This window comes from Trachypithecus francoisi, unplaced genomic scaffold (genome assembly GCF_009764315.1).
Source record: "Trachypithecus francoisi isolate TF-2019V2 unplaced genomic scaffold, Tfra_2.0 Lachesis_group11, whole genome shotgun sequence".
Lineage (NCBI taxonomy): Eukaryota > Metazoa > Chordata > Mammalia > Primates > Cercopithecidae > Trachypithecus > Trachypithecus francoisi.
In genome coordinates, this window is record NW_022681456.1 from 32,355,225 (window position 1) to 32,379,952 (window position 24,728).

General features: G+C 36.9%; 1 protein-coding gene across 1 annotated transcript in view; it reads right to left on the reverse strand.

Moving 5' to 3' along the window:
• ANO4 (anoctamin 4) overlaps positions 1 to 24,334 on the reverse strand; it is a 237,195-nt gene extending 212,861 nt beyond the window's left edge. Inside the window, exon 1 of the mRNA XM_033220911.1 lies at positions 24,146 to 24,334. Within this exon, the coding sequence (XP_033076802.1) occupies positions 24,146 to 24,200 (55 nt within the window). The 5' untranslated portion in view covers positions 24,201 to 24,334. The remainder of the gene's footprint in view (positions 1 to 24,145) is intronic.
• Positions 24,335 to 24,728: the final 394 nt, after the last annotated feature.

Sequence of the window (24,728 nt, forward strand, 5' to 3'; positions counted from 1 at the left end):
AGACATACTTTGGGAAAACACCATCATGGCTGGCCTATCCCAGACACTCAAGAAATGTTTGAAACACACACAAATACACACATGTAAGCATGCACACACGCACTTCTAGCTTGATATTGAAGGTCTCATATATGTGTGTGTGTATATATGTATGTATTTATGTGTATATATGTATGTATATATAGTGTGTACACATATATATAGTCACAACATTTGAAGAAAAAAGTGAAAATTTTCCATCATCTTGTTAATCTTGACAAAAAGGAGAGGAATTAGACAGATATTCAGAATTCCATATTCTTTTTTTTGTATTATTATACTTTAAGCTCTGTGGTACATGTGCAGAACATGCAGGTTTGTTACATAGGTATACATGTGCCATGGTGGTTTGCTGCACCCATCAACCCATCATCTACATTAGGTGTTTCTCCTAATGCTATCCCTCCCCCAGGCCCCCACCCTTTGACAGGACATGGATGATGCTGGAAACCATCATTTTCAGCAAACTAACACAAGAACAGAAAACCAAACATTGCATGTTCTCACTCATAAGTGGGAGTTGAACAATGAGAACACATGGACACAGGGAGGGGAACATCACACACTGGGGCCAGTTGCAGAATTCTATATTCTTTACATACTTAATGATGGTCTCTCAAAGCTTTCCAGAAATGATAATCTAAGGTACAGTCCCTTAAAATACCAAGCTACCTATTTTTATGCTTGGAGATTTCCATGAACTGGCTAAAAATTTCGATCATATTTGGAACCTAGATAGAGACTGAATGGCCCCAAATCTTTCCTTCCAGAAATGACCCAGCCTGTGTGGGCAGCTTCTCAAGTCTAATTAGCACAAAACTTGTTTGCAATAAGAAAATAAATTAGTTCCAAAGCAGTAGAAAATGCATAAACTTATAAAGGGCTGGATTTGCATTTTAAAGTCAAGTTATATTTCCTTTTTTCTCTGTTAGGTACTCATAAATTTATACTCCTGTACCTGTTCATAGAGAGGTCACCCTTCTAAACTACAGAACACTTAACATCAGATACAAACATGTCTTTACTAAGATCTGGTAATAAAAATTACTATAAAAATAGTACCTTACTAACCTTAAGTTCATTTTGATGTAAGTTCATTTTAGCTCCCCCTCCTTAAATGTAAGTTCATCTCTAGCACTTGCATGGAAGCTGACTTTTATCATTTATTGAAAAAAATTTAAACTCTTTGAGCACTGTACGACCTATCATCTTTCAAATCAAGTGAAGTAATTACATAATTTTATAACTTTCCATGAAAAGTTATTTTCTCTCCAACGTCTAATAATTTGATTTTTATTCTCCTGTGGATATTTTTTCTCTTTTATTCATTAGTGTAATATAAAGGGATTGTTCAACCAGAATAAATAGCTGGTCCCCTTATATTCTTTGCTAAAAACATTTCTTTTAAAAGTAGCATCATCTTCAGTTTCAGGATCCTTCACCTCAATGTGTTTAATTCCTGTACTGAGCATATTCATGAAGGAATTAAATGAAGGAACAAACAGTCATCATTGTAGTCTGGTCTCCATTATTATCACGTTCCCGTGTCACTTAATTTCTCCCACTCTCAGTTGTTCCATTTGTAAGGTGGAGGTAATAATTATCTCATAAGGTCAAGAGGACAGTATAATGATAAATGGGGATAACTAAAAAGCATAAAATTATTCATAAGAAAAGTAACAAGAAAATGCAATGTCCCTAGGCATGGGCAAGGACTTCATGACTAAAACATCACAAGCAATGGCAACAAACGCCAAAATTGACAAATGGGATATAACTAAAGAGCTTCTGTACGGCAAAAGAAACTACCATCAGAGTGAACAGGCAACCTACAGAATGGGAGAAAATTTCTGCAATCTACCCATCTGACAAAGGGCTAATATCCATAACCTACAAAGAACTCAAACAAATTTACAAGAAAAAACAACCCCATCAAAAAGTGGGCAAAGGATATGAACAGACACTTCTCAAAATAAGACATTTATGCAGCCAACAGACACATGAAAAAATGCCCATCATCATTGGCCAGTAGAGAAATGCAAATCAAAACCACAATGAGATACCATCTAATACCAGTTAGAATGGCAATCATTAAAAAGTCAGGAAACAACAGATGCTGGAGAGGATGTGAAGAAATAGGAACACTTTTACACTGTTGGTGGGAGTGTAAATTAGTTCAACCATTGTGGAAAACGGTGTGACAATTCCTCAAGCATCTAGAACTAGAAATATCATTTGACTCAGCCATCCAATTACTGGGCATATACCCAAAGGATTATAAATCATGCTACTATAAAGACACATGCACATGTATGTTTATTGTGGCACTATTCACAATAGCAAAGACTTGGAACCAACCCAAATGCCCACCAATGATACACTGGATTAAGAAAATGTGGCACATATACATCATAGAATATTATGCAGCCATAAAAAAAAGGATGAGTTCATGTCCTTTGCAGGGACTTGGATGAAGCTGGAAGCTATCATTCTCAGCAAACGATCACAAGGATGGAAAAGCAAACACCACATGTTCTCATTCATAGGTGAGAATTGAACAATGAGATCATTTGGACACAGAGCAGGGAACATTACACACCAGAGCCTGTCGTGGGGTCGGGGGATGGTGGAGGGATAGCATTAGGAGACATATCTAATATAAACGATGAGTTGATGGGTGCAGCAAACCAACATGGCACATGTATACCTATGTATCAAACCTGTACATTGTGCACATGTACACTAGAACTTAAAGTATAATAATAATAATAAAAGAAAAGAAAATGCAATGTCCCAAAACTAGAATTATGAAAAAAATGCAATGGTTGTTTATGCAATGGTCTTCACATCAAAATCCCTCAGATCCAAATCCAACATGAGATAAATTATTTGATCTTAAAAGAGGAGCTTCATGATCTAGAATTAGGGCTCTGATAATGAAATATCAACGGTAATGACTTAGTATGTGACACCGCATCACCCATCCTCAATGCTAAATATTTAACTTGAGTAAATGTGCTGATTCTGATAATTTCGAGTGAAAGCTATACAAGTAAAATAATCAAAGAAGAGCAAACCTTGATTACTCAAAATGCTTAGAAAATGAGGGTTCACTTCTTGCATGCAGCCCATCATCAATGACTCCAGATATTCATTTTGCAGAAGTAGTTCCTGATTTCACTTTGCTCCATCAACATTTCCCTCTTATGACTTCCATTTGAGCAGAAGAATTGTATTTTGGTTTCTTAAAGGTTTTTCTTTATGATTAATCAAGAAATCTAAAAATTTACAATACTCCAAGGTTCACTATTATAACATGAAATACAATATGCAGAATTGAAAATTCCGCTATAGCTTTTTCAAAAATTCCACTATTATGTGATTTAATTTCACAAATTAAATCTCACTTTCACTATCTCTTCTAGTCTTAAAATCATTTTGCACAGTATCTCTTTCAAGACATCATTTTGTTAATATTTTTTAAAGCTTGGCATCTAAGGTTTCTAGTTTATTACCCCTCCCAAGTATTATAATAGTTTCTTCTCTCATGGAGAATTTAAAATTTGAGTGAAACTTACTTTCTTGTATTGCATTAAGAATCTCTGAAAAGTCCACATCACTCTTTGGCCCGTCAGGTAGTATTTGCATATCCAGCTGGTAGCCTTGCAAATCCACACCTCCTTCTAGAGAAATGAAAGATATTCATGGAGTTTGCACCGGTTATCAGAGAGCCTGTCATTAGGGTCTCAAGGAGAAGCTATGTCAAAATCCAAAGTGAACAGCTAGCTGGTTTGCCAATGATCCTCCTTCTTAGACAAAGGACTTAAAAAAAAAAAAAAAGGAACATACACAAGCCATTTGCATTGTATGGGACCAAAAAGGTTCACTTGTATTTCCAATGCAAAAACAAGGCAACTAGTTTTTTACAAGGATACATACTTCATAGTATTTACTGATAATTCCCTAGGTAAAAAAAATATAACATAGCCTCTACCTAAGGGTATTTAAAATTATTTTCAGCTTCCACATGGATTAAATGTGACATTAACACAAACACTTTAAGATATCATCTTCTTATAATAATTCATTCTTAAGGATGGAAATTAAACCTCCCTGATTCATCATTTATTTTTCAACTGTATCCGAATTTGAAAATGTATTCTATGAAGCAATTAAGCCTCTTGTTCTAGGTTTCTCTGATATATTTTTGGCATGTCCTAAAGAAAGAAAGTTTTTATGCTGCCCCATACACCTATAGAACATTTAAGGAAGTCAAAGAAACCAAGGTACCAAAAGGTAGCTTTATCATGAACAATAAACCTTCTAAACCTTCTGAAAGCTTCTTAAAGTAATCAGTAAGAATGTCTCCAATTTGAGGAGTCAGCCAGGGCTAAAAAGCCAGTGCTAAAATAAACAGCCTGATGCCTAAAACAGAACATGCCCTAGCTTCCAGTTTTTTTGTAGAAATAATCCTCTCTTAAGCCTAGGAGGTATACTCAGCCTCATACAAAGTTTCAGTTACATTCCTAAAGCTCAAGAGTAAGATAACTCACAGCCTCACACGAATGCTTATTCTAGGAGTAAAACACCTAAAGGTAACTTAATATTCTATTATATTTAACAGAAAATAAGCCTTGGGAGGGCAGAGACTGTGTCTGCATGCTATAACCCAAGCACTTAGAACAGGACCTAGCACAAAGTATATTCTCAACAAAGTAGATTCTCAGGCTGAATGAATGAATGAGGCTATGCAGTAATTACAAAACCAAAACAGTAGAGCTAAGAGCAAAGCTATAAGCTCAGATTCTGGAGTCAGAGAGACCAACGTTGAAATTCTTATTAGGTAATGCTAAATCTCTCTAAATTTTAGTTTCCTCCTTTATGAAACACGGATGACGATAACAGCCTCGCAGAGCACCCACGAGTATTAAATGAGATAATGCACAAAAACCTTAGTTGTCACGTAGTCAGCACTCAATAAATAGCAGCCACAGGTATTACTATTGTCATCCATAATAATAAGCAACACTGCATTTATATAGAGACAGACTACGTATTGAACAACAAGAATAATGAAAATGAAGTCATAAGTCCGTTCCTTGAGACCCCAGTATGCATTTTGGTGACTGTCCGGAACTGCTGTTTAACATTCCAGTCACAGCAGTGAACTTTTCAGATGCACTAATGCAGCTGCCTCATTGCAAAGTCTGAAGCTACCTATGAGAGAGTTGCTTAGGACAGACAAACATGCCTTCCTGCTGGTCCAGAATTAAAATGGGTTATTTGCCTTTTTCTTCCATGACCAGTCACTTCAAATGGGTAAAGAAAAGTTCTGATGCTTTTCAGTCTCGACTAAGGCTAGTCAGCTTTGTTCTATTTGATGGCCAAAGACCTCATAATTACAACAATGACAAGAAAAATAACAAGAATATTCAATATCACCCTGGCTCTGGGCTATGTACTTTATGATATCATTTAGTCTTTAATCTTGAAAAGAAGGTGAGATGCAATGGAGTAATTTGCCCAAAGTCACACAGCTACTAAAGTGTAAAGATGTAATCACAATCCATGCTCTTCACTAGTCTTTAAAATCACCCATATCCAAGCAGTCACAAACACAGGCTGTTGGAGATAAGAGAACTGGATTTGTCAAATAAATCCAACATAATCCAATAAAATGATCCTGTGTTCTATTACTTCAGATCAAGACAAAACCCATCACATAAGCTAAAAAAAAAAAAGTGACTTCCTAAATAGAAACCCAATTTATTTTTTGTTATTTGTCATAGGGGCTCATAAACTCAGGTAGAAGTAACTATGACTACTAGATAACTAGAATTTTCAATAACAAAGATTCCAAAAACCTCTGATAATCTTTTTAAACGTGAGAGGACAGTATAGAAGTATAAGACACAAAAGAAGCACCATAAAGGAGGCATATAGGTCGTTAAATTCTGTCTTCAAAGAATATTTAATGATGTGGGAAGATGCTTGTTTATAATGAAAAAGTGAGGAAAACCAATACAAAAATATAGATAGATTAGATAGATACATAGATAGGTAGGTAGGTAGGTAGGTACATAGATAGATAGATAGATACATACATACATACATACATACATACATACATAGGCAGAGACATGTCCCAAGTACAGTCATGTCTCACTTAACAATAGGATACTTTCTGAGAAATGTATCGGTAGGAGATTTCATCATTGTGCAAACATTGTAGAGTGTACTTATACAAACCTAGTTGGTATAGCCTACCACATACTTAGATTACATGGTGTAGCCTATTGCTCCTAAGCTACAAACCTGTACAGCATGTTGCTGTACTGAATACAGTTACCTAATACAGTTACCTACTGTAACTGTAATACAATGGTATTTGAATATCTAAACATAGAAAGGGTACAGTAAAAATAGAGTATGAAAGATAAAAAATGGTCTCTCTGTATAGGGCACTTACCATGAATGGAGCTTGCAGGAATGGAAGTTGCTCTGAATGAGTCATTGAGTGGTGAGTGAATGTGAAGGCCTAAAATACTATTGCACATTACTAGACTTTATAAACACTGTACACTTATGCTACATTAAATTTATTTTAAAATGTTTCTTTCTTCAATAATAAATTAATCTTACGGTAAGTTTTTACTTTGTAACCTTTTAGATTTTTTTTAACTTTTGACTCTTTTGTGATAACACTAAGCCTAAAACACAAATGCATTTTATAGCTCCAAAAACATTTTTTTCTTTATATCCTTATTCTGTAAATGTTTTACTACGTTTTAAACTAAAAAACTTTTTAAAAACTCTTTTTGTGAGAAATGAAGATATAAACACACACATTAGCCCAGGCCTACACAAGGTCAGGATTATCAATATCACTTGTTCCACTGGAAGGTCTTGGGGCAATAACATGAATGGAGCTCTCACCTCCCGTGATATACATGCTCTCTTCTGGAATACCTCCTAAAGGACCTGCCTGAGGCTATCTTACAGTTAACTTTTTTTTTAATCAGTAAAAGGAGTATACTTTAAAATAACAATAAAAAGTAGAGTATATAAGCCAGTAACATAGTAGTTTATTATTACTGTCAAGTATTATATACTGTAAATAATTGTATGTGCTATATTTTTATACAACTGGCAGCACAGTAGGTTTGTTTACACCAGAATCACCACAAACATGTGAGTAACGTATTGCACAGCTGCGCCATCACTAGGCGATAGGAATTTTTCAGCTCCAGTATAATCTTAATGGGACCACCATGGTTTATGTGGTCCATTACTGATGAAAAAGTCATCATGCAGTGCATGACTGCATACTAAAAAACATACCCATTTATATGACTAGAAAAATATAACAGGAAGAAAATACTCAAAATAGGTACAGAAGTTATCTCTCAGCTGTGAAATTATGGGTAGATTTTGTTTTATACTTTAGCTTTTTTATGGTTTTCACAATGAGAATACAAATTTTTTTTGAGACAAAGTCTCACTTTGTCACCTAGTCTGGAGTGCAGTGTTGTGAACACAGCTTACTGCAACCTCAACCTCCTAGGCTCGAGCAATTTTCCCACCTCAGCTCCAAGCAGCCAAGGGCTACAGGTGCATACCACCATGCCTGGCTAATTTTGGTATTTTGTATAGACAGGGTTTTTCCATGTTTCCCGGGCTGATTTTAAACTCTTAACCACAAGTGATCCGCCTGCCTCAGCCTACTGGGATTACAGTCGTGAACCATTGCACCTGCCCTTAGTATAAAACATTTTATAACTTTAAAGACTTGTAAAAATTCAAGAGTGGGATAGCAGAGGTTAATAATTATTTAGAGTTCAAGATTTAAGACTGAAAACAAAGATTGCAGATATTAAACTGTAGATGGCAAATATTCAATTTAATATAACAGATTTTCTAAATTCATGTAATTTTTTATTTTTGTAATTAATTTTTTTTTTTTTTTTTTTTTTTTTGGAGATGGAGTCTTGCTCTGTCACCCAGGCTGGAGTACAGTGGCGTGATCTCGGCTCACTGCAAGCTCCGCCTCCCGGGTTCACGCCATTCTCTTGCCTCAGCCTCCTGAGTAGCTGGGACTACAGGCACCCGCCACCGCGCCCGGCTAACTTTTTGTATTTTTAGTAGAGCCAGGGTTTCACCGTGTTAGCCAGGATGGTCTCGATCTCCCGACCTCGTGATCTGCCTGCCTCGGCCTTCCAAAGTGCTGGGATTACAGGCATGAGCCACTGCGCCTGGCCATGTAATTTTTTAAAATGTGTAAACCAAATAGCTTCAAAATGCAACATTCTCTTCATGCTAAATATTATGATCACACATAGAATCCCCCAAATATAAGGTATTTTTCTGTCTCTGCTCTAGAAGAAATACAGAATACTCTTTCATAGAGTATAATGTAATGGTCTGGAACTTCTGACAATAAGCTGTTCATTAAGTCTAACACCACAAAGGAGAGGGAGCTGTAAAACAAGGACTTTTGTAAGCTTTCCTAAATGGAGAGTGATCAGTGTATCAATGCATCTTCAAAGATAACAATCTCCACCTTTAACTTAGAATATCCAAGTGAAAGAGACTAAATGACTTCAGTGTAGAAAAATGTACTATGTCTACTTTGTACTTCTGATTTTATTTATTTATTGTTACTCATACAGCTTTTTGTTATGATTGCTAAAAAACTAAGAATCTGAGTTCTTTGCCATAGCCACAGATATCTTGGACTTTGGGTCAGAACACAAATATTTGAGAAACTAGGCAAGATGGTAAAGATACTATAGATTCAAACTGAAGATTCTTTAAAATACAGCCCCACTGGGCATCAGGAATTAACATGCAATTAAGTACAATCCTAAGGAAACTAAACAAATAAATTAAAGAGGGAAGTTAAGAAGATCCCTAAAGATGTGGAAACACACTGAACAATTAAAAAAAACAAGAATAGCTGCAAAATCCATGTGATCTCCATTTTATCTCTAAGTTTCCCCACATGTTACGGATAGAAGTGATTATACTCAATACTTAATTGTGATTCTGTAACCTTGGTAACAGCACTTACATTTAATAAAAAGTTGTTAGCTGGACAAGCAATATTTTAAAAATTCATTCTGTACCTAGCTTACAGTTAGGCATTATTTTATTTATTTATTTATTTATTTATTTTTAGACAGTCACACTCTGTCACCCAGACTGGAGTTCAATGATTCAATTGCAGCTCACTGCACCCTCAACCTCCAGGGCACCAAAGCACTTTTATACAAGAGAAACAACAACAACAAAAATGAGTTCCAAACATAAGTTTCTTGATTAGCAAATATGTCACATAGCTCTTTACATTTTGAACTCACATAGCTCTTTATATTTTGTCTTTTCCACCGTATATGTTTTCTATGAAAAATGAGGTAAAGTACCTAGCATAGTATGAAGCAGACAAAGAAAATGTAAGTTCCTAGTTTTTCCATATCTAGATTTCTTCCTCATTGCTAGCACCCTCAACTACACAGTAACACATTGAAGCCTGGGATCAAACTGCATCCTCGTTTTATCTCCTATAAAACATAGAACAAGGCCTTGAACATATTAGTTGTTCAGTTAATGCTCTTTCACTGCAATTTCACATTATGAATAACAATAATGAATATAAACTAAAAAGATGATCCAATTTTTTTAGTCTACAATGTAAAGAATCTCAATAGGTTATCAGTAGATTACTGTGAAAGACATATTATAGATCATAACTTTTTGCCTTTACAGTAAAATCTTGTTAAATTTTATCTAATAATAAACAAAATCTCAAAGTACCAAAGGGCTTATAATAAAAATCAATAGCTACCCTTTTTGCAATCCCTATTCTTTTCCTCAGTGGAAACAGGACTTTTAAGAGTCTCTGTTGGATCCTTTTATGTGTGTGTCCCATTGTTGCACGATTTTCCAATTTTATATACTATATATGGTTTTTCTGCTGTGACACACGACAATATAACTTACATTACTGCCACTCTCCACTTGCCCTCCACTCACTCACCAAATCACTATTCTTAGTAATTTCATTAGATTGCCTTAGTTTAGTTACTTTAAATAAATCACTTAAAATTCCTTTCCTTGTTCAATCAATTACAGACATATCTCATATGTGTAAATTAACATAAGTGATCAAAAAAGGAGATACTGGCACTAAACTGACCTGGATTTGAATGCTACTTTTATGTGACCTTCACTCATTAAATAATAAACTCAATAAGGCTTATCTTTCTCATTGAAAATATGGGAAACTAAAATTTTTTGGAGGCTTTAGCATAAATTATAGACATTATACACAAATAATTTGGCCCATCATGTTAGATCAAGGTGCTTCACTACAAATTTTATATGATATTCATTCTCTGCAAAATGAGGGACTATTCCAGGTTTGGGGACTAGGCTAAATAAAAACAATTCCACTTTAAAAATCTTGTAATTTGGGACTTGGAATAGTTACTTCATATTGAAACCAAAATAAAGGAAAGTCTGACAAATCAGTTCTTACCTTCCCCATGTCACAGAAAAGATAGGGAGTGTGTAAAGTAGACTTAAGAGGATAAATGATATTTTCTATAATAACTTCATAATAACTGTTGCTAGAGCTGAGCTTCTGTCTACATTCTATTTATACTCTACAAATAAAAATTGGTAGTTCCTGTCCTGAGAGGTGTATTTAATACAAATCCTCAAACACAGCATTTTTTTATAGAATAAGTAGCAGTGATATTTCAAAACTTGAGCTACATATCTAAAATAAATCCTCACATGTAATATTTTTGGACTTAAGAGGCTGCAAAGACCCCATTTTCTAAACGGGGAGTTTTGTATTGAACTCCCCATAGGTGAATTCTGCATTCCTATGACAATGTTAAGATGGAGAATAGTGTCAAGAAAGGAGGAAGGGCTGGGTATGGTGGCTCACACCTGTAACCCCAGAGCTGCAGGAGGCTGAGCCAGGAGGACTGCATGAGACCAGAAGTTCAAGACCTACCTGAGCAATATAGCAAGACCTCCATCTCTAAAAAAATAAAATAAAATTAGCTGGGCATATTGGTGCATACCTGTAATCCCGTCTACTTGGGAGACTGAAGCGGGAGGATCACTTGAGCCCAGGAGTTTGAGGCTGAAGTGAGCTATATGATCATGCCACCGCACTCCAGCCTGGGTAACAGAGTCCTTGTCTCTTAAAAAAATAAAAATAAAAAGAAGGGAGGGAGGTCCATTCTGTCCTTACAGACTTTGCTGGCATCAGCCAGTGTTCAAGATAAGTCTTTGAAGAAGAGGGTAAGGAAATGAGTTCAGCTCTTCTGGAGAATCTGAAATTGGAAACCATAGATTTACATGTAGGAAATGCTACTGGTTCTGAAAAAAAAGTTCCATTTTTTTTTTTTTAACATTATTTGTACTACTTACCAAAATCCTTTTTTTGTGTGTGGCATAAACTAAAAAAGATTCACAATAGAAGATGCTTCATAAGTGTAACAAATATACATGTCATTTTATTAGTATTGTGTAAAACTATAAATCTGATGATGTTGTAAGTTCATTCTTTTACAGAAGAAAGCTTGGCTCATATTAGCAGGACTAAACATATTGATTCACTCACATTAGTCACTATAAGGCTAAAGCTATTCCCTCAAATGATTAATGCTAAGTAGTCCTAATGGCCAAGTTCTTTACTGGGTCCTGATGGGAGAACCACATTTGGCTAACAGTAGGCAGATATTTCCGAGGTCTAAAAAGGAAATAATAATTCTACTGCTTTGGCCAGTAATGGCTTTCCTTCGGCAGAATTGCTTCCATGTTTTCCAGGATTGGTAGGATCATGATCTCCTGAGTTATAATGCATCCCTTCACTAAAAGTTCCCAAGACGGCCTGGAAGTCAGAATTGTAAGGCTTCAAACAGCAGGACGGATTGGTGAATCACATAGGCAGAATTGTGTGGTATCTCCCAATTTCCTAGTTGCTGAGGTCTGTTGTGACGACAAGGACTCTTGCAGATGAGAAGAGACAAACTCAGCGTTATAGAACAGAAACGGTGCAATTTTCAGACTCTCTAAATGTTGTTAACTCTTTTGTCTTGAATGATAAGTCTTCACACATAAAGGGCTTGAGATGAGAAGGAATATTGCCCTTGCAAAACGACAATCTTCAAAAAAGCTAGGACTCCGCCCCTCTTGTGCATCAGCCTGTCAGCTCAAACTCAGACAATCAACCCCAGTAAAAGCCCACTATTAACTGACTATCCACCATGGAAGGGCTTAGGTTTTAAATCTCAACTCTACTAGTTATAGTTGTATGATCCTGAGCTAAATGGTTAAAACATCCCATCCTATCTTCAGTGGATATATTCCAAGACCCCCAGTGGATATCTGAAACTGTCGATAGTACTGAATCTTATATGTATATAGATATATAGATATATAGATATATATATGTGTGTGTGTGTATATATATGCTTTTTTCCTATACATACATACCTATAATAAAATTTAATCTTTAAATTAGGAACAATAAGAGATTGACAACAATAACTAATAACAAAATAGAACAATTATAACAATAATGGTAAAATAGAATAATTTCTCTCTGTCTTTCTCTCAGAATTCTTATTGTAACTGAAATGATGAAAAACAAAGTTATGGATAAGGGGCGCATTGCTGTACTTAAATCTCTGCAAGTTTCTAAAATATAAAATTATTTGAAATAGCCTCAGGCAGAAGAAGCAGTTTTAAATTCCACAAAACACAATGCTCTTTTCCAGAAATTAATCATTTGCTTTTCTTTGTGGCTGCCTTTTTATGGCTCTTCTTCATTCACTTTCTGTGCTCAAAAGGTTGTAAAATGATTTTTCAGAAAATTTCCTCTAAATGCATCCTATAGATCAAAATGTGTATGTATATGTCCCTCAGTAAAATGAAAATCAAATGCAAATAAGAGAAGAATGTGGTATGTATTTTTAGAAAAAAAATAATTTTGTTACTCAGCAAATGATAGCAAGGAACACAGATACCAATGCCCACATTTGCCAAAGACCAAAATAGCTTATTTTCCTAAGCACCCCCACCTATTGACTAAACTCACATCACACATCTAAAAAAACCCACTTAAAGAGGAAGAGATTCAAATGAAGGATAATTAGAGTGTTATTTCTAAACCACAGCACTAACTGTTCTGAAAGCCACCACATTCACCTTCAATGCAATGAGAAATAAAACAGAAGTCCAAAGTAGCCCTTGCCACTTTTTCCATACAATTTTATCTTCCAGCCACCCCTAAAATCCATTCACAAATAGGAAGACTGATTATCTCATCCATGATTCAGTTCTGTACAAAAGAGCAGCCAGGTTCCTTAGATCCTATAAGCAAACTTCAGCCACACTTCTCAATAAAGTGTCTATTTTCAGAAAAGGGGATAGAAAGCCCCCAAAATTTCACTCTCAGCTAACACTCATCTTCAAGAAAAAAAGTTGACAACATGGAAAAAACACCCAGAATAACTTTTTTTTTTTTTTTGAGATGGAGTCTCGCTCTGTCACCCAGGCTGGAGTGCAGTGGCACAATCTCAGCTCACTGCCACCTCTGTCTCCCAGATTCAAGCAATTCTCCTGCCTCAGCATTTTTTTTTTCTTTTTTCTTTTTGACAGAGTCTTGCTCTGTTACCCGGGCTGGAGTGCAGTGGCGCAATCTCGGCTCACTGCAACCTCTACCTCCCAGGTTCAAGCGATTCTCCTGCCTCAGCCTCCCTAGTAGCTGGGATTACAAGCCTGCACTACAATGTCTGGTTAATTTATGTATTTTTAGTAAACACGGGGTTTCACCATGTTGGCCAGGCTGGTCTCAAACTCCTGACCTCAGGTGATCTGCCCACCTCAGCCTCCCAAAGTGCTGGGATTACAGGCATGAGCCACTGCGTCCAGCCCCATAAGAAATTAAATACCTGGGTTTTAGTCGGGGTCTGTCAATTGCTAATTTTGTACTTTTGAGTTAGTAACTTCACTTGCCGTGCCATAGTAAAATAGGCGTAATTCCACCTCACAGGCTGCTATGAGGATTAAATGAAGTGCAGGAGAAAAATTTGTGAAAGCCCTTTGGAAACAACAGAATTATCAAGTAAATGTAGGATTGTAGTATCATGATTGTTATCATTCTAAAGATTGGCCATATATTTATCTTTTCCTTATTTTTGTTTCCCTAAAGCATGAATTTATCTTGACTCTTGGCAGAACTAGGGACAAGTCTCTCTTGGCTGTCCTTCTTCTTTTAAAAGTCTCTCCTTAATGGTCCTCTCCTCTCCCTCTTCCCACAGCCTCTGGTACTACTCTTTAAAGGGAGAAACAGGAGATGGTCTGTTCCCTAACTTGAGACCAGGCCTTGACATTGGTTCCAGAAAGTAATCTTTGAAACTCAGGGAAATAGGAATGAATTTTACTATAACAGAATCACAAAAGAGGGAGGATGAAAAAACAAAAGTCCAGAGCATAGTAGACCAAACAGAGAAGCTACAAAGTGGAACATCACTTACATTGAAAGAAATAATAAACTGTGAAGGTGATTACACATGCATTCAACAGAACCTAACTGGTCCCTTCTTCAGTATGGTTTTCTTATGCTAAGGTTTGAGCTACTGCAGGGTTTTTAATTTAAATTTTCTAAGGCTTTTTTATGCTAATTTACCAGAAATGTTTCTGCCAAGTTGTCTGAAGAAGAAAGTAATAGCATATTAAATGAGAGAATAAGAACACTTGAGCTAGAATCTTGCCTTCACCATTTACTGGCTGTATAACCTTAAGCAAGGTACTTACCCTTCTTCATGCCTCAGTTTCCCCATCCATAAAATAAGGAAAATAGCATGAGAATATTATATATAATAATATAATATTATATTAAACGAGATAATGAATAAAAATAGTTTAACAGTTTTTGAGGTTGGGAATATGGTAGTGAGCTTAATATATTGTAGCTATAATTTTATTATTATCAAATTTAATGCCTAAGTATACAGACAGTACTAATCATTCTAGCTTTCTGGAAACAACAAAATCCTAATGTTTCTCTCCTGGAAAAATCAATGTATCCTAACATTTAAATACTAGATAGATTCATAGGTAACAATAATCATGCATAAATGCGGAAAGGGCCATAGGTTTTAAAAAGTGAGATAAAAGAAACTGTATTAGAAATTACTTGGGAATGACACATCGGCAAAACATTATTTTACAAATTCTAAATGAGACTAAAGGACATATTCTGTGATTAATGACACTTCTCTAGGATTGTATCATGGGCCTAACAGATAAGGAAAAAGCAATAGAAGAAGTATTTTAGATTTCAGAAAGCTTCCAATTCTATTTTATATTGCATAGTCATTAGCTGGGATAATTTGATCTATATCCACTAAGCTTTATAGTTTCAAACTAAAAAAACCCAAAATCAGTGCCTCTGTTTACTCTGCTCTTGACTCTTAAATTATAGTCCCAAACCTAGTACTAATTACCACTTACATTATTGGTCCATAAAGGAAGCAGAAAATAATATTCATTAATTATGAGTGTCTAAAGGGTAAGGTCAAAATGAAATCGATAAACAGGAGAAAGAATTGAAACAATCAGTAGGAAAGAGAAACCATACAAATACGAGATGAAGATGAATGGCTTCTGTAATTTTACAGCATAATGGGAGACCATCTTTTTGGTATTCTAGCACAAATTAACTGGGAAACTGCTAAATGAAGTGGTGACTGAGGTAACAAGGATTCTAGGGGTATAGGTACTTTCAGGGTTATGAATTTTGCTTATCATGATGGTGACAAGAAAAATGATTTCTTTATTTATCAACCATTTATTACTGAACACCAAGTATGTGCCAAAAATCAAACTGGACATTCTACACAAATTATTTAATTGTCATAATGAGGCTACGTAGGTTTGCCAGATAAAATACATTAAAACACATGATGTCCTGCTAAATCTGAATTTCAAACAAACAATATAATTTTTTATTATATGTGTCGTATGCAATATTTGGGACATACTTTCAAAAATACTTGTTTATCTGAAATTTAAATTTAATTGGGAACACTGTATTTAATTCGGCAGCCCTTATACTATAAGGTAGGTATTAATTTCTTCATTTTACTGATGTATAAACTAAGATTCAGAGAAATTAAGTAATTTGTCCAAGGCTGTAATAGCCATCAGGTGACATATCTAGCTTTTAAACACTTAACGATAAAGCTTGCTTTCAGAATCAGTATAATGCACTGTTCCTATCATTATGCTCTTTCCTGCATCTAAATGGTCATGCCTCTTCCTCCTGTTGCAATCCTAGTTGACCTTCAAAGTCAAATTGGTAGACCATGTGTCTTATGAGTCTTTCTAAATTCTCTTCAGCATAATAAGGTTATGCTCCCATAACCTTATTTATTTCTCTGTTCTAGCCCTTAATACAGTTTGACTTCTATCATAGCAGCTTAAGCACATGTCCCTGTAGCAGGCATTCTTCCACATAGAGTTGTTTCCTAACATCACCTCTACTTCCTTTTGGTGAAGTCCCTCTCCCTCACTGTGTGTAGTCAAGGTGGCAAAAGAAATCAAGGGGTCCTACCCTCCCACGATGAAGGCTGAAGGGAGAGGTCTTCTGTCCTATCATTTGTCTCATGACTGTCTATCCAACCAAGGGAAAGGTGCATAGCCAATAGAACTGTCCTCCTAAATCTTCAAAACATGAGCCAAACGATGCAAAACTAGAAAAACTGGTAAGAATTCAGTCATTCCAGATCGTCAAATGGAAGATATTCTATTCTAATCAAATAGTTATTCTTGATTTCTCTATTCCTTTTCCAAGGCTGGCTCTTTAGGTTTTCCATCCACATTCTTCAAATTTAAATTCCTTCTTTGGATTAAATGATTAGTTTCTCTTGTTGGTTACAAATAACCCTGACCGATTGCCTCTTGGACATGACTGAGAGTCTTAAGACCCATATTTAATAGAGTTCTGCACCATTTCAAAATGCTCCAAGGAGGGCATCTTCCCAATAAACGCTTGTTAGTAAACAGTAGGCACTCAGAAATGTTTGTAAACTCAAAGGGGGATAAACAAACTGAAACTGTTCAGGCAGATGGAACAGAAAATCTACAAGACTCCCAAATTCTCTCTTTTTGTACTTAGTAACCAGTCTGAGTGGGCCTTAGAGAGCACTTTGGGAACAGGGATTATTAACTTTGTAAAAAATAGATGGATGACTTAATAGGCCTCAATATGACTAAATTGCCCAAGCTGCTTCTAAGATCTATGACTCACTGAAAATAAGAAACTCAGTTTGAGAGCACTTCCATAATCTCCCAACAGAGAACTATGATGCATTTGTGCAAGTACACTAAAAATAAACGGAATGGAACTGAAATCATATGCTACCTTGCCAGAATAATATAAGTTTTAAAAATACTTTTTTAAATAACAAGTTTCTAATTGTAACTTAATATATTTTTTCTTAATTATAATTCTAGGCTAGAGGATTGGCTTTATTTATATTTTCAACCAATACTCGACATATGTAGGGTTTAAAGATCTATGATAAAATGATAGGTAGATAAGTAAAGTGATTTTTTTGTTTTGTTTTTGTTTTTGTTTTTTGAGATGGAGTTTCACTCTTGTTGCCCAGGCTGGAGTGCAGTGGCGCGATCTTGGCACACCACAACCTCCGCCTCCTGAGTTCAAGCGATTCTCCTGCCTCAGTCTCCCGAGTAGCTGGGATTACAGGCGTGCACCACCACGCTCAGCTACTTTTGTATTCTTATTAAAGACAGGGTTTCTCCATGTTGGTTAGGCTGGTCTCGAACTCCCGACCTCAGGTGATCCACCTGCCTTGGCCTCCCCAAGTGCTGGGATTACAGGTGTGAGCCACCATATCTGTCCAAGTGATGTATTTTTAAGGTGAGGGAAGATACTTGAGATATTAAGTCACAATGTGGGCTGAATTAGCCCACGTTGATAAAACACCATAAGGATATATCTTAATAACATTTATTTAATTGTATTATAGTAATATCAACACAGGATATCAATTAAAGGAAAGGAAAGACTGAATCTACACTGCCTGCATTTGACTTTAACCGAATACTCAATTCTGGGCACTGCATTTCAAAGAGATAGCAATGAAACAAGAATATTTCTAAGAGCAGAGAAGGTGCAATGGTAAAGAAGTTGAATGTCATGTCATTCAAAGAAGCATTGAACACACTAGGAAATGTTTCACCTGGAAAATAGCTAGGGATGAGTTTTTTAAATAACTGAAGGATTGTCATATGAAAGAAGAGTAAGATTTATGCCATATAACTTCAAAGTGCTAACCTGTATCTGGTGAATAGAACAGATTTTGACAAACAACATATAATCATTTATTAAGAACCTACTAGGGATAATGCATGATGTTAGGAGTGACAGAAGATGCAAAGATGAATTGAGGAGAGTTCCAGCCTTCTGGGAGAACTATAAGACCATAGAAACAGATGGACTCTGATAAGGCTTCTAAGTTCTGTGGAAGCGTGGGGAAGTAGGGGAACAATTCTGACTATAAGATCTAGAAAACTTCTTGGAGGAAGCAGAATTTAAGTTACATTTTGAGGAATGAGAGGGGTTAGCAGACATTTATTAGGGGAAGGGATATTCCAAGATGAAAGAGGAGCTTGAGCAATGGCAAAGAAATGGAAGAGTAAAAGCCTACTTGAGAAATAGTAAAAGGGCTGTGGATGGCTGAAGCTGAATAATATGGATAATGACAGTGTAAAGTGAGATAAGCCTGGAAAAGTAGGGAGAGGGTAACTTGGAGAGGGCTTGAAAAGCTGGGCTCACAAGGCTGCATTTTCTTCCGGATAGCCCATAATAATTTTAAGAATAGGGGGACTGATACTAATTATCTTCTCTGAAGGAGAACCTTGGTGTTGTCTGGAAAATTAAATAAGAGAGAACCACTGAAAACAATTGTCCAACATCTAAAACCTTCCACTGGACTCTCCAGAATTCTCTGAACATCACCAATCTCTTCTCAGATTGCCCCATTCACCTTCTTGCTCTAAGGAAAACCTGGATCTTCCCAGAGGTCACGCTTCCCTGTGGCTCTTTCACTTAGAACTGTTTTTCTCCAATAGCCCTGGCACCAACGCATCTGAAGGATTTCTTGAGTCTCAAATCCACCTTCAGACATTCTTCTTCCCTCTTGCCTAAACACCTTCAGCCTTGAATCTCAGGTTGTTATATTACATCATCTTCTACCCTTTATCTTTGTACTCTCCTGCTACCTGCCAGATCACATTCCCTTATTTCTCAATAAAGTTAACGACTGGCCTATCATTCTTCCCAAAACTACTCAATTCTTAACTCAATCCTTTTCACATCCTGGTCTCTCAGTCCCTAGGAATTTTTTCATTCAGTGATCTTGCCCTCTACCCTTTATAGTTCCTTATTTTGTACCTTGGCCTAAGCCTTGTCATTACCAGTAACAGCATTTTGTGTTGATATTACTATAATAAAATTAAATAAATGTTATTAAGATATGTGCCACCATGTTAGTGCCACACATTCCATTCTCTCATCACCTCTCTTATCCTTCCAGATCCTCCTTCTATTACCCTAATCCCCACACTTTTTTGAACCCTCTGGAAACTTCAACCAATTGATCCTACCAACTTTTCATTGTACTTCATTCCCTTGATATCTTGTACTCTCTTTACCAAATCACAAAATGAATCACTATCATCACTCCCTTCCATGCACCTTCAATTCCCTTTCTCTCTTTCCTACTTCCTTTCCACACTCCTGTTCAAATCCAACTCACCACCAACTCTATGTCTTTACTCATGCAGCTATACAAAATTAAAAGCTACACAATGATGATAACTAGTCCTACTTTAGTTTCATGACGATGAATCTCAAATCCTCTTTAATGTAAGTTGGCAAACATATTTTCCCTCTCCATATCTTTCTTTCTCTCTCTCTTTCTCCCTGTGGCTCCATGCTCATTCTCAGAGATGACCTTGCTTCTCACATTAAAGATAAAGCTGACAACATAGGAAAAGAACTTATTAGACCCTCAGCATACCTGCCAATATCTACATACTCCTCCTTCCCACCAGTTATCACAGATAAACTATCCATGGTCCTGTTGTGCATAGCTCTCAACCTCTCACTGATGCCCACATCACAAATTTTCCCCTCTCTCGAACACCATAAATTATCTGCTGGATAGCTGCTATTTTTAAAAGAAACTCTTGACCTTACTTCTCCTCCAGCTGCTGCCCTATTTCTTCACTACACTTCATAGCAAAACTGCTCAAAAAAGTTGCCTATATTCAGAGCATCTAATTTATATCCTCTCATCTCCCCTAAATCCACTTCAATCAAGGTTTCATCCCCACCACTCCATTAAAACGGCTCTTAACAAAATTACCATTGACCTCAACTTTACTAAAATCAATGACTAATTCTCAGTCCTCATCTTATTTGACTTTCAACAACATTTAACCTAGAAAACCATTATTCTCTTCTTGATAAACTTTTGTAATTTCTGAGATGTGGCACTTCTGGGATTTCTCCATCTTTGCTGGTGGTTCTTTCTTGGCCTTCTTTACTGGTGGTTCATGTCCTCTTTGACCCTTTATTATTGGAGTGTCCCAGATCTCAGCCCTTGATGCTCTCCCTTCTACATTTATACTTCTTCCCTTGGTCATCTCTTTCAATCTCATGTCTTTAAATAGCACTTATATGTCAACAACTATTAGTTTTATATCTCTTTCACAGACCAATCATCTTTCAAACTCCAGACAGGGAGGTCAAACTACCACCCACAATATCTTGCCAGCTCTCAATATCAAACTTCTGAGCTCAGCCCCACCTTTGCACTCAAACTCACCAAATTTGCTTCTCTTGCAGCCTTCTCCATCTCAGCTGATTTTACTCAGGCCAAAAAAACTTTTCAGTCATCCTTTGCTCTTCTTTCTCTCTTACCCTACATCCAATCCATCAGGATTTAAAATATATCCAGCTTTAAAATATATCCAGACTCTAAATTCTCACCAGCACTTCTGCCTTTCCTAGTCAGAGCTACTATCATTTCTCCACTGGATCATTCTGGAGGCCTCCTATCTGATCTTTCTCCTTTTATCCTCTCCTATAATCTACTCTCCCCATAGTCTATATTACATCCTGTTAAAATATAAATCAAATTATGGAATTCTTCTGCTCAAAACCCTGTAAGAGCTTCCTTTCACATAGGGCTCAAAGTCCCTACAATGGTCTATAAGGTCCTGCCCGATCTAGTCCCTACGACCTCACTGAGATGATTCCCTACCTCACTCACTCCACTTCAAGTTTAGGAGCCTCCATACTGTTCTTCAAACCGCCAGACTCACCCTTACCCTACAAGCTGTCCACTAACTGTCCCTCTGCTGGAATGAAGTTGCTTAGACATCCACATGGTTGTCTCAGAAACTTCTAGTCAGTGATTACACATCTTCATGACTCAGCCTACCCTGATCACCATGTTTAATATTGCAACATGCTACCCTCTTCCCCTACTTTTTCTTTTATCCATAATACTTATCCTTTCCCTAAACACTATATATTATGTATGGCTTATATATAACTATAATATAGACTACACAGTTGGTCGATTTAATATATTTATTTATTATCTCTTGCAGCTGCTATGTGAACTCCCCAAGGACAGGGACTTTTGTCTGCTTTGTTTACTGATGTAAATCAGGTACTTGTTGAAAGAAAGGCAGGCAGAAAAATTCAGAAGCTATTGTAGCAGTCTAAAACACAGCTAATGAAGGTTTTGTTCAGCCCTACCCTACAAATATTTCTTGGGAGTACAAAGATAAATAATCCAGAATCCCTGCCCTTACAGATCTTTCAGGGGACAGATAGACAAGTAATTTTGACATGTTCAAAGATAACAGGGCAAAACCAGGGCATCCTGGGAAGAAAGAACAGCAGGAGCAAAGGTTGGGAGGCATGAAACAGCATCACATATTTAGAGAAGTGAAAGCACATTCATATAATCAGATGTGATGGTCTATTTGATGACCCAACTTGGCCAGGCTACAGTCTCCACTTATTCAATGAACACTAATCTAGTGTTGCTGTGAAGGTGTTTTGTAGATGCAATTAAAGTTCATAGTCAGTTGACTTTATGTAAAGGAGATTCTCCTTGATAATCCAGGTCAGTTGAAAAGCCTTAAAAGCAGAGCTGAAGCTTTTAAGAGCTGTGCCCAAGAGTTCCAGCCTGCCCTTGCAGATAGCCTGACCCATGAATTCAGACTTGCCTAGCCGTCTCCCACAATGAAAGCCAATTCTTTGTAATTAATCTCTAGTACATACCATCTACTGGTTTTGCTTTTCTGAATGAACCCTGATTGACATACTATAGTAATAAAGCTTAAGGAAGATGAGGGCAAAAAATGAAGGGTGAAAAGCAGTAGGGGCCAGATCACAAAAGGCATTTGTTTTTAACATGCTAAGAGGTTTGAACTGGACCCTGTAATCAACAGAACAAGCACAGTAACTGATCAGGAGTAGAGATGAATCATTCTGGATTTGGTACATCCTGGGAAAGGAGACAAGAGGAGGAGAGAGATGCTGGAGTGGGAGAAACCAGGAAGGTTACATGTGAGAGAAATAAGAGGAGAACCCTAAGATTGTCATGGAAGCCAAGGGAACAGTGTTTGGGGAACAAGTGGGTTGTCCACCTTGGTCTGGTGCCTCAGGAAAGTCTGGCAAGCATATACTACATTGTGATAAAAGGAGGTCACTGAGGGCCTCAAAAGCAGCCAGGATGGAATGCAGAAGCTAGAAACCAGATTGTGTTGGTTGCTCTCGATACAATAGAGCAATCAAAAGTAAACTATAATTTCAGAAGTTTGGCTTGGAAGGGAGGAGGGCAAAGGGGCAGAAGAAGGAAAAGGATACAGCGTCAAATGATCAGAATGGTAGAAGGTTGAGCCTTTTCACAGACTGAGGGTAAACAGCTAGCAGCGTGGAGGGGTGAAAGAGACAAAAACAAGAGAAGGCTTGGTCAAAGACAGTAGGAGGCCCCTCATCTTCTGAAAACTGGAGGAAAGTGGGGAAGGATGTGTAAAGAGCAATACATTTGAAGAGAGGATAAGGGACTTCCAGTAATTCATGCCCAACGGCCCTGGTGTTTCTTGGTGGGTTAGGAAACAAGGTTACATGTTTCCTAACATGCTGCTATGTGATAGGGTGACACGAGAAGATGGGGTGACACAAGTAGAGATGGAGGCTTGGCTTCAGTAGGACACTACAGAGAGGAATCAGGATTGGGTGAGAGTTGTTCTAAATGACTTATGAATTCTCTCGCAATTGATGTTTCTATAAAGTCACTTTGCAGGAACATTGCCTTGGTCACTGATATTTCCTTGAACCTAAAACAATGCCTAGCATGTAGCTGGCACTCAATAAATATTTGTTCAATCAATGAATGAATACACAAATGAGCTTTTCCCCCAAATGAGCACATAAAATGTTTTTACTTCCTTTAATGTAGAATCATTTTAATATTTTAAAGAGATCACAGATGCTTCCCAGAAGACTTAAAACAATATAATGACTCCAGTCTTCTCTCATGATCTCAGGAGGATGTGGACAAGCCAACACAGATAACCTAGGTTTCAAAGTGTGGGTGTTTTTTGGCTTGATTTTTTTCCTGAGCAATCTTAGGACAAATTATCAGGAAAATAGCCAAATCTCTATTTTGTTTTATTATATAATGAGCTTTCCTGAACTGAGAAAGAGTTTAAGCACTCTGAGTTTCATTTAGATTCTACCACTGTGCACATAGCCTCAACCTTCTCTGATCCATCAAGCTCTCTCCCCTCTTATTTGTCTTGGTGATATTTACCACTGACCGAGGCGAAGAGAAGGGGAAATAAAACAAGACTCCTAACAAAGCAAGCTTAGCTGAAAGTATGGCATAATTACATAATAAAAATATAAGGCAGGCTGTGGTCAGGTTGCTGCTGAAATGGGTCCCCGTTGAACTTCCCCATGCATCACCTGGGTGGAAGACTTTGGTTTTTCCATTAGTGATTCCAGAAGAGCTCGCCTCCATTTTTATTGACCTTCTGCCTGATGGGAGTGAGGAATGCCTGACCACAGGCAGGCGACGACGTGACGCTGGGTGGCTTGCCACACTTCGCCGTTGATGGATTTGCAAACGCTTTTCAGCCCCATGAATAGATAAACTTAAACCTGGAATGAGAAATGGCACCATTAGACTTCAGAACGGCTAAAGGCTGTTACGTTCTTGTATGAAGTCCAGAGAACAGAAGCAATCATGTTTCAAATTCTTAAGGTATGCATCACTCAAAAGTAGACATCCTTAGTTGCCAAGACGAGACTGTTATGAATCAGGATCCAATCAGTCAAATCTGAAGATTCTTATAAAAGCTCTTTCCAAAATGCTGGGAATATATGCACATATTTGGCATGCTGTTGCCAAAGCAATAGGGCTTAAGAACTACTGTTGGGGTATCTGGAATTTCAACAAAAATCAAGAACTTTCTCCACAAGATTCACAAGTCGTTGGCTGAACTCACATTTACACTCTTGATAACCTTAGAATTATATGCATCTTGAG